The sequence below is a fragment of the Gekko japonicus genome, unplaced genomic scaffold, assembly GCF_001447785.1.
Source record: "Gekko japonicus isolate JY-2015 unplaced genomic scaffold, Gekko_japonicus_V1.1 scaffold139, whole genome shotgun sequence".
NCBI lineage: Eukaryota > Metazoa > Chordata > Lepidosauria > Squamata > Gekkonidae > Gekko > Gekko japonicus.
This window is the reverse complement of record NW_015164186.1, coordinates 1,178,694-1,194,236: the sequence shown is the minus strand read 5'-3', so window position 1 is coordinate 1,194,236 and position 15,543 is coordinate 1,178,694. Positions and strand designations below refer to the sequence as shown.

Below are 15,543 nucleotides of genomic sequence, written 5' to 3'. Positions count from 1 at the left end.
ATTTTCCAATTTTTTTTCTGGGCCTCTCTCTCTAGACTGTACCACTTCAGAACAGATGTGAGAGAAATTGTCTTCATCTTCATACTAAAATGCTTGTGTGTCGGTCACAGAGTTTATTTATATATTAAATTTATACCTTGCCCTTCCCGCCAAAGCAGGCTCAGGGCAGCTTACAAAGGATAAAACATATGAACAATTATAATATAGGTAAAACCATATAAAACCATATAAAACAATCCAATATCATAAAGTGTTAGCTGCAGGGCTATTTTTGGGCAGGAACGCACAGGAACGGAGTTCCAGCTGGCTCCCAAGTTGGCCACGCCCAGCAGGAACTCATTAGCATAGGCCACACCCAACAGCAGAAAATCATTAGGATTGGCTACATTAGGGGTGTGTGGCCTAACATTCAAAGGAGTTCCTGCTACAAAAAAGCCCTGGGTTTTGACAACAAACAAGGTAAACAGAATAAGAAGCAAAAGGTGGGTGTGGCTGGATGATCAGTTTCTCGATCTTTATCATATGTATGCAGCAGGCACAGGCTGTAACAATGGAATCAGGGCATGGGCTCTGTCTTTCTCAAGTATCCTTAACGATCTTTAGAAATAATGTTGTTAATGGGGGCAGCTCCTTAACCAAAAGCCTGGTGGAAAAGCTCCATCTTGCAGGCCCTGAAGAATTGTAAAAGGTCCTGCAGGGCCCTGATCTCTTTTGGGAGTTTGTTTCTTTGCCTTGAAAGCAGGATTCTGTGGGCACTCTTTCTCCTCCTGTAGAACCCTCCAAAAGCCTGGTGGAAGAGCTCCATATTGCAGGCCCTGAAGCACTGTAAAAGGTTCTGGGAGCTTGTTCCTTTGCCTTGAAAGCAGGATTCTGTGGAACCCCCCTTTCCTCCCTGTAGTCATTCTGATAGAAAGAGCAAGAGGGTGGTTTTGCAAATGGGTGAGCTCCCCTTATTGCTTTCTTTTAGGAGTGTGTGAGACATTCTATGTACCAAATAATGCAGCTGATGGTTTGTTTTCCCTCCTGCTGCTTGTGCCTTTCCCTTTGCAGCTAGTTCATATCCTGAATATGGTAACAGGCGTAATTCACGTATACAGTCTGGCAGAGGACGAGACCTTGCAGAATGTGAAAGCCAGGATCCAGGCTGATACTGGCATCCCAGAGCAGGACCAGGAGTTGCTGCAAGAAGGGGGTTTAGCATTGTTCCCTGAGAAACCAGACATTCAGTATCTTGCTGACAGCAAGGTAGGTTCAAGAACACTTCCTCCCAATGGCACCAAGGTGCCTTCTGTTGCTGATGGCAAACACTTGGCTGGAAAGAACTTTCTCCTAACCACAGAGTCCTTGACAGATTGTTAGTTGCAAAAGGAGAGAGTTCAAGGAATTGAGGGGATTGGGCAGGATCTCTCTCTGGTAGGAGGTGGCTCGGCTGAGCGATGGTTCAAGAACCTACTATAGCGCTTGCCGAAAGAAAATATGGGAAACAGTGGAAAGGACTGAGTCTACAAAATAGAAGTGATACACTTGTCCCATTATATTAAAAATGTTGCCTCTGTTTCCTGTGTGTTCCCTCTTAAGGACATGGTGCAAGAGAGAATTATTTAGAATGAATAATAAGACCTGTCCATGGGCTATTGTTGTTGGCCAGTCTGAGTCATTTGAGTAGGGCAGGATTATAGATGAGACTAAGTAATGTGTCCATCACTGAGCTATACCACTGCAGTGGAATTAATGCTGTTTTCATATCTTGCAGCTAAATGACATTGCAGCTACTGATGCAGACCTCTTCTTCCTATTTGACAACAGAAAAGACACCTATGAACCTCAGATCTCTCTGCGGCCTCATCCCGAAAGCATCAACTACATCCGTAAGAACATAAACTACTGTTTCTGATTGTCATGAGGAACAGCAATGAAAAATGCATGGCATGAAGCCCCAGCTCTAGTCACTGGGTTATCAGCCCCAGATTCAATGCTGTTGGGAAGTGGTTTTTCCCTGCTTCCTCACAACCTCATTTGTGCACCTCCTGGGGTGTCTATCTTTTATGTGACCTTTCTCAAACCTAGTTTGCTGCAAAGTTTTGGAAAAGATTGCAGTAAAGCCTGGATGGCTGCCATGTATAGGGAAGTTCAGGTTTTCCCACCCACACGGCGGCCATTTTCCCTGTCCCTGAGGTAGCCATCTCTTCCCCCTGCCACTTGGGAGACTTTTTGTTTTTGTTTTAAAGCAGCTATTGAATATCATTATAGCAATGTAACATTTAACAATTTGTGTATCAGGTTCTCTGAATTCCCAGCTTTCCTTTCCTTTTTTTGTAAAGTAGGTCTCTGTACCCGTTTGTTGCAGAGATGCAAGGGAAAGGCATATCTCTTTAATGAAAGTGTTTAGAGATTTAAATTTTTTTTTAAATGACAGCTGGAAATTCAGAGAATCTGATTCACAAATTGTTAAATGTTGATATAATGATATTCAGTAGCTGTGTTTTTTTTAATTGAAAAAGCCCTAGTGACCCAGTGGAGCGGGGTTGGCTGCTACCAGGGGACTGGGGCAGGGAACCTTCAGGGAAACATGGCATGTGGAACCCCCCCCCTTGCCACTGAGCTGTATCAGCAGCCACAACAGCAAGAGGGAAACCACACAGGCCAGTCCCTCTGTGGAACCCCCCTTAGCCAGCCTCTAGCTTCTGAGATATCACAACACGTTGCCCATATACTTTTCAGAATACTTCTGCAGGACTGGAGACTTGCACTAAAAAACAAAAAAGGCAAAAAAAAAAGTCAGCACTGGGGATGAAGGAGGATAAGGAGTACAGATAGTCCTGGTTTGTTAGTGTGGTTGCCAACAGGGAGGTTCCAGGATTTAGGATTTGATTTGACCATGGAAAGTTTTCTACATAACTTCCAGCCAATCAAATGACCCAGTTAGGGATAAATCGAAGCCTTGGAAATCCCCCCCACAAAAAAAAACAAGAAAACCTAGTTGTTGTTTACTGGAACCCAATATTTGACTGTCAGTGTTCAGCTTCACAATCTCTGGAGCATTTTCTTCCCCTCCCCCCTCCCTGCTTCCAGTTCTGGTCCAGTTCCTCTGCTGTTTTTCATGAAAATCTTTCCCCTTTTTCTTCTGCAGTTCAGGATCCAAAGAAAACCCTCTCTTTCTTCCAACTCCGCAAGGTGTGGGGTCAAGTCTGGCATTCGATCCAGAAGCTGAATCGCGACTTTAACCAACTTCAGCATGGTCAGCGAGCAGCCATGTATGTGATAGAGTTCCTTGGGGAAGGGAGGGGTATACTTGAGTAGATAGAACTGGACTGCCTGCTAAGCTGTATTTGAGACAGACAAATGTGAAGTCTTGTCCCCCCCCCCCCCCTTGAATTCTCTGGCAGTAGAAACATAAGGTTTTTTAATTGCGTAACTGATTCTGTTGCTTATCAGAGGGAAGAGGCTGGGACCTAGCCAGTACATTTTCTTGTCTGGAAGCCCTGCTGAGTTGCCTTTTGGCCTCTGAAATTTCAGAATGCAGGAATACTCAGGATGCAGAATTCTGTACCCGGGATGGGACCAAGTTCTGTGCTTATGCAGGATGATCATAACTCTATGGCACACACGTGCTAAGAATATGTCCCCTGGTGCCTGGGCCACTAAAAGGACTGCAAGACTAAGAAGTCGGGGGCTGTCTTATTGTGCTGACACTGTATGGAGAACATAGATGCACAACACATGGCTTAGCATACTGAGTCTCTGTAAAGAATCTCTCTTTCTCCCTCCCACCCTCCCTGGCCTTGCAGGAGGAACTTGCTGCGGCATAACAGCACGCTTTCCAAGATGAAGAACTCCATGGCTTCCCTGTCCCAGCAGCTGAAGGCAAAGCTGGACTTCTTCAAAACCAGCATCCAGATTGACTTGGAGAAATACAATGAGCAAACTGAGTTTGGAATCAGTGAGTCACTCTTGGAGCAGACATGAAAGTGGGGCCCACATCTTGCCCCATAAGCTCTCTTAAAATCAGTTTTACTGCCTCACCAGGGTGTCTAGAGTTCCACGGAGATAGTTCCACGGCTGTGGGGTGGAAAGGCTGAGACCCAGGTAGTAACAGAGCATTCTTAAAAGTGAAGGGACTGCTGTGGGACCCTTTTATGAAGAGTGCAGCTGCCACCTGTGTTTAGGAGGTATTGTAAACAAAATGAGATTAGCATAGATTAGGGGTGTCAAACATAAGGCCCGGGGGCCAGAACCGGCCTGTCCAGGGCTCTTATGCGGCCCACGAGCAACTAGTGCAAGGGAGGGAACAGGAGACTGCTTGGGGGTGGGTGGGTGGAGCCACTCCCAATTGTGGCTTCAGTACGGTGAAACAACCTCATCTGCAGCAGTCAAGCAGCGTGGGAACATCTGCTCAGTGCTGCACCACTGGCTCTCCAGTCTGCCCATACGGGTTTTCCTTTGCACACACCCCCTCCCAGCCCATGGGGTCTTGCCATGAGGATACACCAACTTGGAGCTTACCAGCTGCTGTCCTTTATACAGTTTATATCTCTGGTAACTGGCATTATGTTTTATGGCACACATGGCCTGGCCCGACAAAGTGACATTTATGTCAGATCCAGCCGTTGTAACAAATGAGTTTGACACCTCTGGTATAGATGGTGCTTGGTACAAAATTGTTAAGTTGTACCAAGTTGCTGGGACAAAAGAGAAGAAAAATAGGGCATTCCTTTGCATCTGTCAAAGGCGACAGTTAATCAAATGTCTCTCCAGCCCCAAATGAAGCATACGGGTGTCTTGTAAGGCAAAGCACAAAAGAAAAACACGGAGATCTTTATATTAACAAAATTGGAGATCAGATTCTTTAACTAGATAAAGACCTCATGGAAGCCAGATTATCAGTGATCAGTCATCACCAAACAATATTTAGTTGGCTTTGCTGTATGTGAATCTGGTTTATCTATGTAATTAACAAACCATAATCAAACTCCCATGAACGCCTCATGGTTTGCACTTACTTAAATTGCAATGAGAAAGTTTTTCCTAAAAATATATATCCCAATCTTTAGCCAGCACTGAGCCTCAGGTACAAGCAATTGCACAGAGAGGCTGTTGATCATTTCCTCGTATTATTTACCAAACTGCTTGGTCAGCAAAATGATGTGCTGTAGCTTTTGCTGGAATGCAAGTAAGGGATCGCAGGTCTGAATATTCACCCATGCCGAAATCCCTCCACAGATTACTTTCCTGTCAGTTTTTTCTTTCAGAAAAGACATACAAACAATTCATTATATAGAATACAGCAAAACACTACATACAGTCATAGAAATACAGACCAACCTTACATACTTTGGTTCTATGTAAGATGGTGCCACTAAAAGGACTGCTAGCTACTGTTTTTGTCATTCATATAAACTCACTATTTACATGAAAACCAAACAAGACAATCTGTAACTTTGTGCAGTTATAAAAATCAGCAGTTAGTTGCAGCTTACTCTGCCAATAATCAAAAAAGGACTTCCGATCTGTAGAAAAGTCAGCCTTCTTAGCATAATCACCTTTAAGCTGTACCAATTCAGTTAGATTTGATGACTTTGCTACCTGCCATTCTTTCAAAATCCATTTATTTTATATTTAAATGTTTAGGACTTTTCCGACTTCAGCTGGCCTTTCCCTTGTTATGTCCTTGGGCACACTAGCACTCTGACAAAAAGTTCCCAGTGCAACTAGTAACGGAGGCCTCACTGTCCCTTCAGTCATCTTTGCAAACTGTAAAACATGCACTAAGCCAAAATTGCCTTAAATCCTTCTCTTGTTTTACCAGACTTTGGCTTCACCAGCCAATTAGTAATCTCTGTTGTTCTTTGTTACCCTTAAGACAACAGGTGGATATTTTCCTGATTTTATTTACTTACTTATTTGTTTTAGCCCTCCCTCCCTTGCACAGCAAGACTCCGGGTGGGTAACAAGAGGTTAAAAACAACATCATAAATTATTTGTTAAAAACAAATTAACATAGCAACAAATCAAAAATTTAAAAACAGATGGTGACTTAGGCACTAAAAACAGAAATGATCCAAAGTGAGGTTGTGCAGCCTGTGTGTCAGTGGGGACTGGTGCACTGACAGAACAGATGGCGAAGCGGAGACTGGGAGGGGTCTGGGGGAGACCTGTTTGGTTCAAAGTTTGAAAAACGTGGCTATGTTCCCTTCACAGCCTCTGAGAAATTGCTACTTGCCTGGAAGGAAATGGAGCAGGATGTAGAGCTCTGTGGGCAAGTATGTCTCCATCTTTTTAACGTTAATTGCTTCACTGAGTATCTCCTTTGCAGTCTCAGTTACCAAGCCAGAACCCATAAATTGGAAAGAGGAGGGGGGATGATTTTCGGCCAGCAGAGAGCTTGGTCTGCAGTGCTGGACCTCAGGGGAAAGGTGCAGACTAGTGGTCTAGGGACTGATGAATATATTTCTTCTTATTTCCCTTCAGTTAGAATAATGCTCTCTACATGGGGCTGCCCTTGTCCCAAATCTGGAAGCTGCAGCTAGTGCAAAATGTGGCACTCAGCCTGTTGATGGGTCTCTCCATATGACATCACATCCGGCCTGTGCTAAAAGCACGGCACTGGCTGCCAATAGCATACCGGATTCATTTCAAGGTGCTGGTTTTGACCTTTAAAGCCCTATATGGTCGGGGGCCTGCCTACCTGAGGGACCGCCTTTCCCTATATGTTCCCCAGAGAGCACTGAGGTCAGGGCCTGACTCTCCCTGGTCTGAAAGACGCCAGATTGGCCTCAACCAGGGATAGGGCCTTTTCAGTGGCGGCTCTATACTGGTGGAATGAGCTCCTGGAAGACATCAGGGCCCTGCGGGACCTTTCACAGTTCCACAGGGCCTGTAAAACGGAGCTCTTCCACCAGGCCTTTGATTAGGAGTCGCCACTAGCACCAACACATGGACAACACCTGAACTGCTAACAACTGCACAGTTAAGGCCCTCATGTTGAGAACAACAAGAACTGCAAATGACACGGGTATGACCACAGTGCACTGTCTACCATCTAACATAGCCTTGGAGAGGCTACCGCCATCTATATGCAACAGCACTTTATGTACAAATTTGATTGCTTGTCTGAATTTTAGATTATTGCTCGGTTGATGCATCTATGTTTTATTGTATTTATTCTGTTATATTTTAACTTGTTGTAAGCCGCCCTGAGCCTGCCCATGCAGGGAGGGCGAAATATAAATAGAAAGTGTAAAATGTTAAGAAATTAAATGTAACAGTATTTGCTGTCTGTCTGTTGTTTTTGTTCAGTCACACAGTCAAGTCCAGCTCTTTGTAACCAAAATCTAGGCACTGTGTAAAACTTAAAACACAAGACATCCATGGTATAATAAAATAAAGAAAAAGTGGGAATTAAGACAAAAAAGGGGGGAGGAGAATCAAGTGGTAAAGGCTCAACTAAAACAGAAAGCTTTCAGATGTGGCTTTAAAAAACTGTGCAGAGTGGCCTGCCTGAGGCCTATTGGCACGCATTCCAGAGTGAAAATGACATTTTTGATTTAGAGAGACCCTGCAAGTACTTTAAAGAAATAAAAGAAATATAATGAGGACTAATTTGTCAACAAAAAAGGTGACTACAAAAGGGGGGGAAAGCCATTGAAGAGAGAATCACAGAAAGACAAAAACTATGTATAGAAAAGTGGAGGTAGATAGTGGAATTAAAAATGGCAGTTTTAGATGGGGGAAAATCAATGTAAATTGTTACAGGCATCAAGTTTAGAAGGAATAAGGGAATGAACTAATATTTTAACTATATCAACAGCAACAATTAGTGCATTAATAATATTAAGGGGTGGAAATCAGTAAGACATTAATGAACAGATAAAAAAGACAGATAAAAAGGAAGAACAGAGTCAAGCACAACCTCAAGCTACAGAGTGTGTGGGGGAGAGAGGAGGTAGAGAAAAAGATGCAGAAGATAGATTAGGCAGACAAGATTGAACTTCAGCTCTGCAAAGACTTCCAAGATGAATCAACGCTAAACTGAAGCTGCTGGGAGAAAGTGTCTTGACAATTGACAGAACGGTTTCCAAGCTGCTGTTGCTCCCATGTCTGTCATTCTCTCTCTGTCTCTCAGGAGGAGGAAGTTGAGGAGCTGGTGAAGAAGACTATGGCTCTGCAGACAGAGATTGTAGACCTGCAGAGGATCCCACAGGGCCGCAAGCAAGGGAGCTCCTTGGATGATCTGTAAGGGATGCTGCTGTGGTTGTAATCCTTTCTCCTGAAGAGATTATTTTCCCTAGCATTCATTACCTTGGTGGGTCTGAAAATGGTCCTTTGCCAGCCTGGGCAAGGGTTTAAGTCATCTGTCTGGGCAAGGGTTTACGTCCCAGTGTGTATAATGCAGTGAACGGGGGGGGTCTCTTTTGGGTTTCCCAACACCATTCTAAAAGAAGTTTTACACACGTAGGTATGTCTAAGGCTTGTTCAAATGGGGCTTAAATATTTCATTATGTAAATCCAGTTGATTCTTTCTATCTATCTATCTATCTATCTATTTTATCACTGCTCATATGGCTATCACCTTAAGCAGAAATTAGAACCAAAGAAACTATTTTAAAGGACCTTACTCAGTATTATTTTTTTTATATTTGATTATTGAGCCTATGAATTTTGCCACCGAGAGGGTGACACAATCATTGGTCTCTGATAGTAGCCATGACACCTGGGCTTACACATTTAGCAGTTCCAGATCTTTAAGTAAAGGGGTAACCAAATTAGCCCTCAACTCATCGAATATAGGGCACTCCATAATCATATGTTCAATGGTTTCGATTGTATGAGATGAGCAATCTGCGTGTTCTATTAGAGTGTGATACTTTATGGCTCTGCAGAGAGAGCCAGTTTGGTGCAGTGGTTAAGTGTGTGGACTCTAATCTGGGAGAACCGGGTTTGATTCCCCACTCCTCCGCTTGCACCTGCTGATGTGACCTTGGGTCAGTCACAAGCTCTGGCACAGCTGTCCTTGAAAAAGAGCAGTTTGTGTCAGAGTTCTCTCAGCCCCACCCACCTCACAGGGTGTCTGTTGTGGGGAGGGGAAGGGAAAGGAGTTTGTAAGCCGCTCTGAGACACCTTTGGGTAGTGAAGGGTGGGATATAAATCCAATCTCTTCTTCTCTTCTTCTTCTCCTTTATTGTATCTGCCCTCTAAAACTGCCGAAGGACGAACGTTCAGTCTTGCCAAAGTAAAAGCTCTTAGTTTTGGGACTGTCAATGATAAAAATATTTCAGCAGTCGCATCAGGAGGGCAATTCCCAAATGGAGTGTCGGACATACCCTGCGCGCCCTAATAGATGTACTTGTAACATCTAATTTCCTTACAGATCTTTTAATTTGTCTTCTAATGTGTTTAGTTTCTGTATTTTTAATCATATCATTTGTTATTCATTTTCTTTTCCAGTAGGTGATCCCATTGGCTGTAATGTGTATCTGCCTGGATAAGCCCAAGTGGAGTAGATCCTCCCTCAGATTTAAAAAACTTTACTTTAAAGAAAAATGCTTTAAACCAGTTGATTCAAAGGGTTTGTGCATACCTTTCCCCAGGTTGCTGTCATAGGCTACCAAGGTTAAAAAGGACCACTTAGTAATCTAATTCTTATACGTGACAAGCAGTAAGAGTCCATTTATACATTTACCATAGTCAAGTGGTAAAGTTTTTCCTGGGATCATTTCTTATTGCAAGTGAGGAGGCTGGTTGATTGAATTCTACTTCTATGCATGCAAGGACTTTATTAGCTAGAGAAGAACAGTCAAAACCTACTACATGTCCCCTCCCCCCCTTTCAACCTGATGTGGCACTGTTCAGCTTTCCTACATGCCAGCTGTATAAACTGGGCTTAATTTTCACCCGATCAGAACTACAAAACCTTGTATTGCTATAGAAAGTTGTATTCTAAATCAAACTTATTTGGGTGTGTGGTTGGTCTTGTTTGTGCATAACTACTGTTAGCCATCTTGAATTGTTGAGATATGGGGGAGTTACATTTTAGATCAGTAAATAACCAACACATTCATGTTTGTTGCACTGAGATTCAAATGCTGCAAGGGCCAGAATTTGGGGTTTTGCACACATCTCTCCCTGATCCAAGGCATCCTAAGACTGGATGTCATTGTCAAGAAGAAAGGTGATTGAGCAAAGGCGGTAGAGGCTCTGTTTGTGGCAGAACCATTGTCAGCAGAAAGAGATGGCCAGAGAAAGCAAATGAGGGGAGGGTGGCAATCCACAAGGGGCAAGACTAAGATGCATAATAGCAAATTAAAAGCTGTTCACAGTCTTTTAATTTTGTTGTTATCTTTTACCCTGTGAGGTGGATCACCAGTGTTTCCATTTTACAAGTGGAGGAGTGAGGCTGAGAGAGGCCATGCACTATTTCCTGTTGAAAGCAGGCAGTGAAAGTAAGACCGTTTTAGGTCAAGAGAAGGAAGTATGATAGGTTATCCTCTGGCCCACTTGACAAAATAGATAAAGAAGCCGATCACACTCAGCTACTCAGAAATCTACTCATTTGTCTCCAGAATAATTCAGCTTCTTGAACTATGTAAGACTATTTCAGATCCAGATTCTTCAGGGTGGTGTTGTATTTTCTTGCTGCTTTTTCAGAGAGGAGCAAGCCAAGGACCTATACCGGAGACTGAGGGAAAAGCCGAGAGGTAAAAGGCTTTGTAGCTTTGCAATACTGCTGCAGCATGTTTTCTTCCAAAGGAGCCCGAGTGGGAGAAGAGGGAAGGGCTGTAAGCCTGGAAGCCAGGAGCTCTTTCTCATGCCTCTGTTCCCCAGCTTGCCCTACTGAGTCCAGTGTAACTTTACAGTGTGGCACAGATACTGATTTACAAACCTAGTTACTTCTCCCCACGCTCACATCGTCCACCCTTCCCTTTTCCTAGTTCCTTCGTCAGACTTTTTCCCTACAAAGTATAGAAGAGAGAACTGCACATCTTCTGGAGACCACTGATGTGGATTAGTTTTTCCTTCACACCCTTGACCCTTTTTTTTGTTCACACAGTAAGGATGTAGCTAAAGAATGTTAAGCCTGGATTTTTAAAAAAAAAAAATTAAATTTTGCTTTGTTTGGTATTTCACACTTCTTTCTCTAGATCAGAGGACTAGTGGAGACTGCCAGGACGTAGTACGGCTGCTGTTGCAGGCCATCCAGATGTTTGAAAAGAAAGTCCGCCTTCTTTATGTGCAGCTCAGGTAGGATCCCAAACCACATGTTGTAAGGGAGAAGGTTATGCTGACTACTTGGAATAGAGCGGGAACAGGCAGAATGCCACACAACGCACAGAGTGTTGCAGGCTAGCGATGGCATCGTGCCATACTAGCGAGCAGTGTATTCTCTCTCTTACCTGCTCCTGGCCTCAGGAGTCAGCTGCTGACGGGTGACTAGACTTTCCTTTTTCAGCAACACAGTTGTGTGCAAACAAAAGGCACTGAAATTGTTTCCTAAAGTGGACGAGGTGATGCATTTGATGAATGAAGATGAGAAAAAGGTTATCGGTCTCCAGGAGAAACGGCAGAAAGAACTGTGGAACTTGCTGAAAATTGCCTGTGTGAGTGCAGTGGAAAAATACATTTTTTTCTCCCACTGAGAGATTAGGTTGCACATCTGGATCTGCTTTCCTTTCCCTTAAGCAACTTGCAAAACTTTTCTGCCTTGGCTCAAACATGCTCCCCTCCTCCTCAGCTAAGGTATATCTGCACATCTGCCATGGAATCCCCGTGTGTTATAGAAACTGATTACATTCTCGGTCATACTTGTGTATCTGAGACCCTGGTTGAACCGTGCTTTAATTAGGAATGTGCCATAGACTGCTCTCATCACTGTTGTAGGGCTAAACACTGCAACGGACATTTGGGGGAAGTTTTTGGCTACTATTCCTGATTTTCCCATTGAGGAAACCAGGGCTCCCCAGAACCACAGCCTTAATCAGACTTTAAAAATCCTGTCTAATTTTGCACTAACGCACCCTTCTTCCTCTCCAGTTCCTAGAAGGATGGTGATAGCAACACTTCTCACTGAATTTTAGCAGTTTATTTCTCCACACAGAAAACTTAATTTGTCTCTTCTTTCCCTGCAGAGTAAGGTGCGTGGTCCTGTCAGTGGCAGCCCAGACAGCATGAATATATCACGACTTAGTAATCCGGGTCAGCTGTCCTTGCAGAGCTCAGCCCCCAATGGCAATTTACAAGAACCCGTGCTTAAAAGGTAATGTTCAAAGTGATTGTTCAGATTTCTGGACTTAGGTTCTCTGCAATGATGTTCCTGTAAGTAACTCTTCCCTGAAAGTTTGTTGTGGGGTTGCTTGAATGACTTCAGATGCAGTCTCACAATACTCCACTTGGCTGTTTGAAAAATTACTGTATGATAACCAGAAAGACTACAAACTAACTCTGTTTGGAGTCTCATGGCACTTTGAAGTTTGTTAATGCTAGAGGTGCCACAGGAAAATTTAAACATCTGCCCCTATGCCTTTAGGTTAGCTAAACTGAAAACTTTTAACTCTGTCTTCATAATACACTTAATCAGTGTGGAAGACAAGGAGAGGGGAAGGACATATTTTTATCTAGTGCCTTCCTGTTACTAGAAGAAAAGATAGAGCAGAGGTGCCAAACTCATTTGTTACGAGGGCTGGATCTGACATAAATGTCACTTTGTTCAGCCAGGCCATGTGTACTATAAAATGTAACATGAGGTACCAGAGATATCTCTCCTATATTATAAAAGCATTTTGGGGTGGCGAGAGAAAATGTGCTCCCTCAGCCATTGGCCCGCCAGGTGCTGCTCAAGGCTCCTGGCGTGCCATTGGCTGGGGGGGGGGCAGCCTCCCCGCCTTGGCGAGCCTGGGACGGGCAGCGAGCAGACGGTGGGGAGATGGGCGAGGCAGTCTGCCTTGCAAAGACGGCCCTTCACTCTTGCGCCGTTTGCCCGCCGCAGCCTTGACCAGGGAGGCTGCGGGCCCTTCCACGGGGGGGGGGGGGGGGTTTTTCCCCGGGGGGGGGGGGAGCGTTCCCTCCACCGGCCCCGGCCAGTCATCGGGCCACTTGGAGGCCTCCAGGGGGACCGGTTGCCATTGGCCGTCTTTGTTGGTGGTGCACTGGCCGCCAGTGGCCCGCCCTAGCTTCTAACGCCACACGGGCGCCTCCCGGAGGGCCAGGTGACGTGTGGCCTCTACGCTGGCGGTGCGCTGACCAACGCCAGCCTGTCCTCGCTCGGCCCCCGTCCTCACTTCTGAGGCCACACAGGTGCCTCCCAGAGGGCGAGGCGCCGTGCGGCCTCTCCACCTGCGGCACGCTGACCGCTGCCACGCCTTCTTCTCCCAACCCCCACCCCCCCTTCCCCGCTTGCCCGCCACGGCAGGCGGGGGGGTGCTGCTCAGGTCCCGGAAGCACCTTCCCCCGTTCTGCCACAGTGGCCGCGGCCGGGAAGCAATGTGCCCACTCTGGACCACGCACCACCCCGGTAAGGCCTGGCCAGCCCCCCTTCCCTCGCCCTCCGTACCTCTGTCTCTTTCCACCGCCTTTTGCTCTTCTTTCCCAGCCTCTTTTTTTTCCTTTCCCTTCTATCTCTCCCTCCCCCTTTCCTTCCTTCCTCCCTGTCTCTTTGCGTTCTCTCCCTCCCCCTCCTTTCTTCCCCATCTCCCTGCCTTCTTGCCCTCCCCCCTTTCCCCCTTTCTCTTCCTTCCTTCCTTCCGTCCTCCCTATCTCTTTCCATTCTTTGCCTCCCTCCCTGTGTCTTCCTTTCTCTCTCTCTACTCCCTTCCTTCCTTCCTGCGCTCGTTGTCTCCCCTCCACAACGAACCTTCCTCCTAGTAAACTTTATAAAGGTGATTTCAGATGTTAAATGGAAATAGTAGGTGAATGACAATAGCAGGTTCGATTGGATTAGGTGTGATATGCAGAGGGGTAGTAGGCATGGAGATACCAGTGTTGGTAATGAGATGGGAAACTTAGGTCTCAATTCCATCCAGGAGGATTCAGTCCAGGAGGATGCAAAGAATAAATGGACATAAGTCCGACGTTAGAAGCCACAACATTCAGTTGCTGACCTAAGAGTAGCAGTGCTCTTACAAAGGAATTTCAAAGGGAGATTAGAAAGAGAGACTGCTGAATTGCAATTGATAATAAAAGCTCAAGACAGTGCAAACTCCTGGACTGAACTGAGACCTACAACTCCATGGGCTTCTCTGAAAAATCACACAACACACAAAGCTTTTCCTAAACCACTGGAAAATGTTAACAGAGGAACATATTATAAAGTTCTAACATAACAGTTACAGATTTTTAATTGTGAGCGAGGGCTGTTTCTCCCTCCTCCGTGTTCAAATTCTGCTGTTGCTCTTCTAAAGTTATGACTGAGTCCCTTCAGAGTAAGACTCAAGCCCAGTAGCACCTTGGAAGACCAACAAGGTTTCCAGAGTACAAGCTGTCAAGAGTCAAAGCTCTCTTTGTCAGATACAGTTTTGTATCTGACAAAGGGAACTTTGACTCTCAGAAGCTCATACTCCAAAAATCTTGTGCCACTGGACTTGAGTCTAGCTCTTCTACTGCAGACCAACAGTTACTCACTTGAAACAATCGTGCCTTTCTTGGTTTCATAAAATGTTGCGCCACCCTTCCTGTGTCCACATCAGCATCTTTTCCTTTCAGAGCAGCCTTGTGTAACTTCTTATCACATTCTCTTTTGTGTGTGTAGTCTGTTTCTTAAAAATAACTCTTACATTTAGGCAAAATACATTCTCTAGATTAGTCACTGCTTCAGGCATATACCAATTCTCTATCATCCCTACAAAAAAAATGGAGGTTGGGTCAAAGGTAACCTGATCCCTTATGTAGCTCCAGTTGTCCTTTATTTATACAAAGAAATGCAACAAAGCAGAGGTTAGACGTGGGAAAGAGCTATACAAGATACATCACTTATCTTGGTGAGGAACAGAAGTCAGCTGGTGCAGTTGTAACACTAATATCCTATTACTAGGAAGCAACTTCTGGCCATGGCATTCTCACATGTAGACACAAAGGTACTAGCAAATATCTTGGGCAGAGAGGCTTCTGAATAGCAACAGAAATCTGCTGTTAATGGTTTTATAAGAAAACACAGTGGTACATGTTCTTACTATGGTTTGATTTAGTATATAGTGTGTGTTTGGGGCTCATTAGGACTGGCCATTGATGCTAGTGAGTTTATCAGAAACAGAGAAATCCTGCACCTCTCCTTCAAGGTGAATGAATGCGTAACTTAGAAAATTTAGCAAAAGAATAGAGATTATTTTTGTTCTTACAATGTGTTTATACTTCTAATATCCACCCAGACATTGGACTGTAGCTTTTTCTCAGATCAGTTAATGTATTTGCTTTCTGCAACAGGTCCAGAGGTTCCCCTTCAAGCATCTGTTTTTATGAAACCTGCTGAATTTGTCTAATAGAAACAAACCAAAAAACCTATGGGGTTGTCAGACATTCTCCCTGGAGAACAGCCTTCAACACGGGCAGTTTTGAAAC

At 44.7% G+C, this 15,543-nt stretch overlaps 1 protein-coding gene across 1 annotated transcript in view; it reads left to right on the top strand.

Annotated features, from left to right (window-relative positions):
• Positions 1 to 15,543, top strand: part of IKBKB (inhibitor of kappa light polypeptide gene enhancer in B-cells, kinase beta) — a 30,592-nt gene that overhangs the window by 14,250 nt on the left and 799 nt on the right. Inside the window, exons 10-19 of the mRNA XM_015408157.1 lie at positions 1,051 to 1,245; positions 1,754 to 1,868; positions 3,131 to 3,254; positions 3,789 to 3,940; positions 6,199 to 6,260; positions 8,123 to 8,232; positions 10,645 to 10,694; positions 11,139 to 11,238; positions 11,447 to 11,594; positions 12,123 to 12,250. Coding sequence (XP_015263643.1) covers positions 1,051 to 1,245; positions 1,754 to 1,868; positions 3,131 to 3,254; positions 3,789 to 3,940; positions 6,199 to 6,260; positions 8,123 to 8,232; positions 10,645 to 10,694; positions 11,139 to 11,238; positions 11,447 to 11,594; positions 12,123 to 12,250 — 1,184 coding nt within the window. The remainder of the gene's footprint in view (positions 1 to 1,050; positions 1,246 to 1,753; positions 1,869 to 3,130; positions 3,255 to 3,788; positions 3,941 to 6,198; positions 6,261 to 8,122; positions 8,233 to 10,644; positions 10,695 to 11,138; positions 11,239 to 11,446; positions 11,595 to 12,122; positions 12,251 to 15,543) is intronic.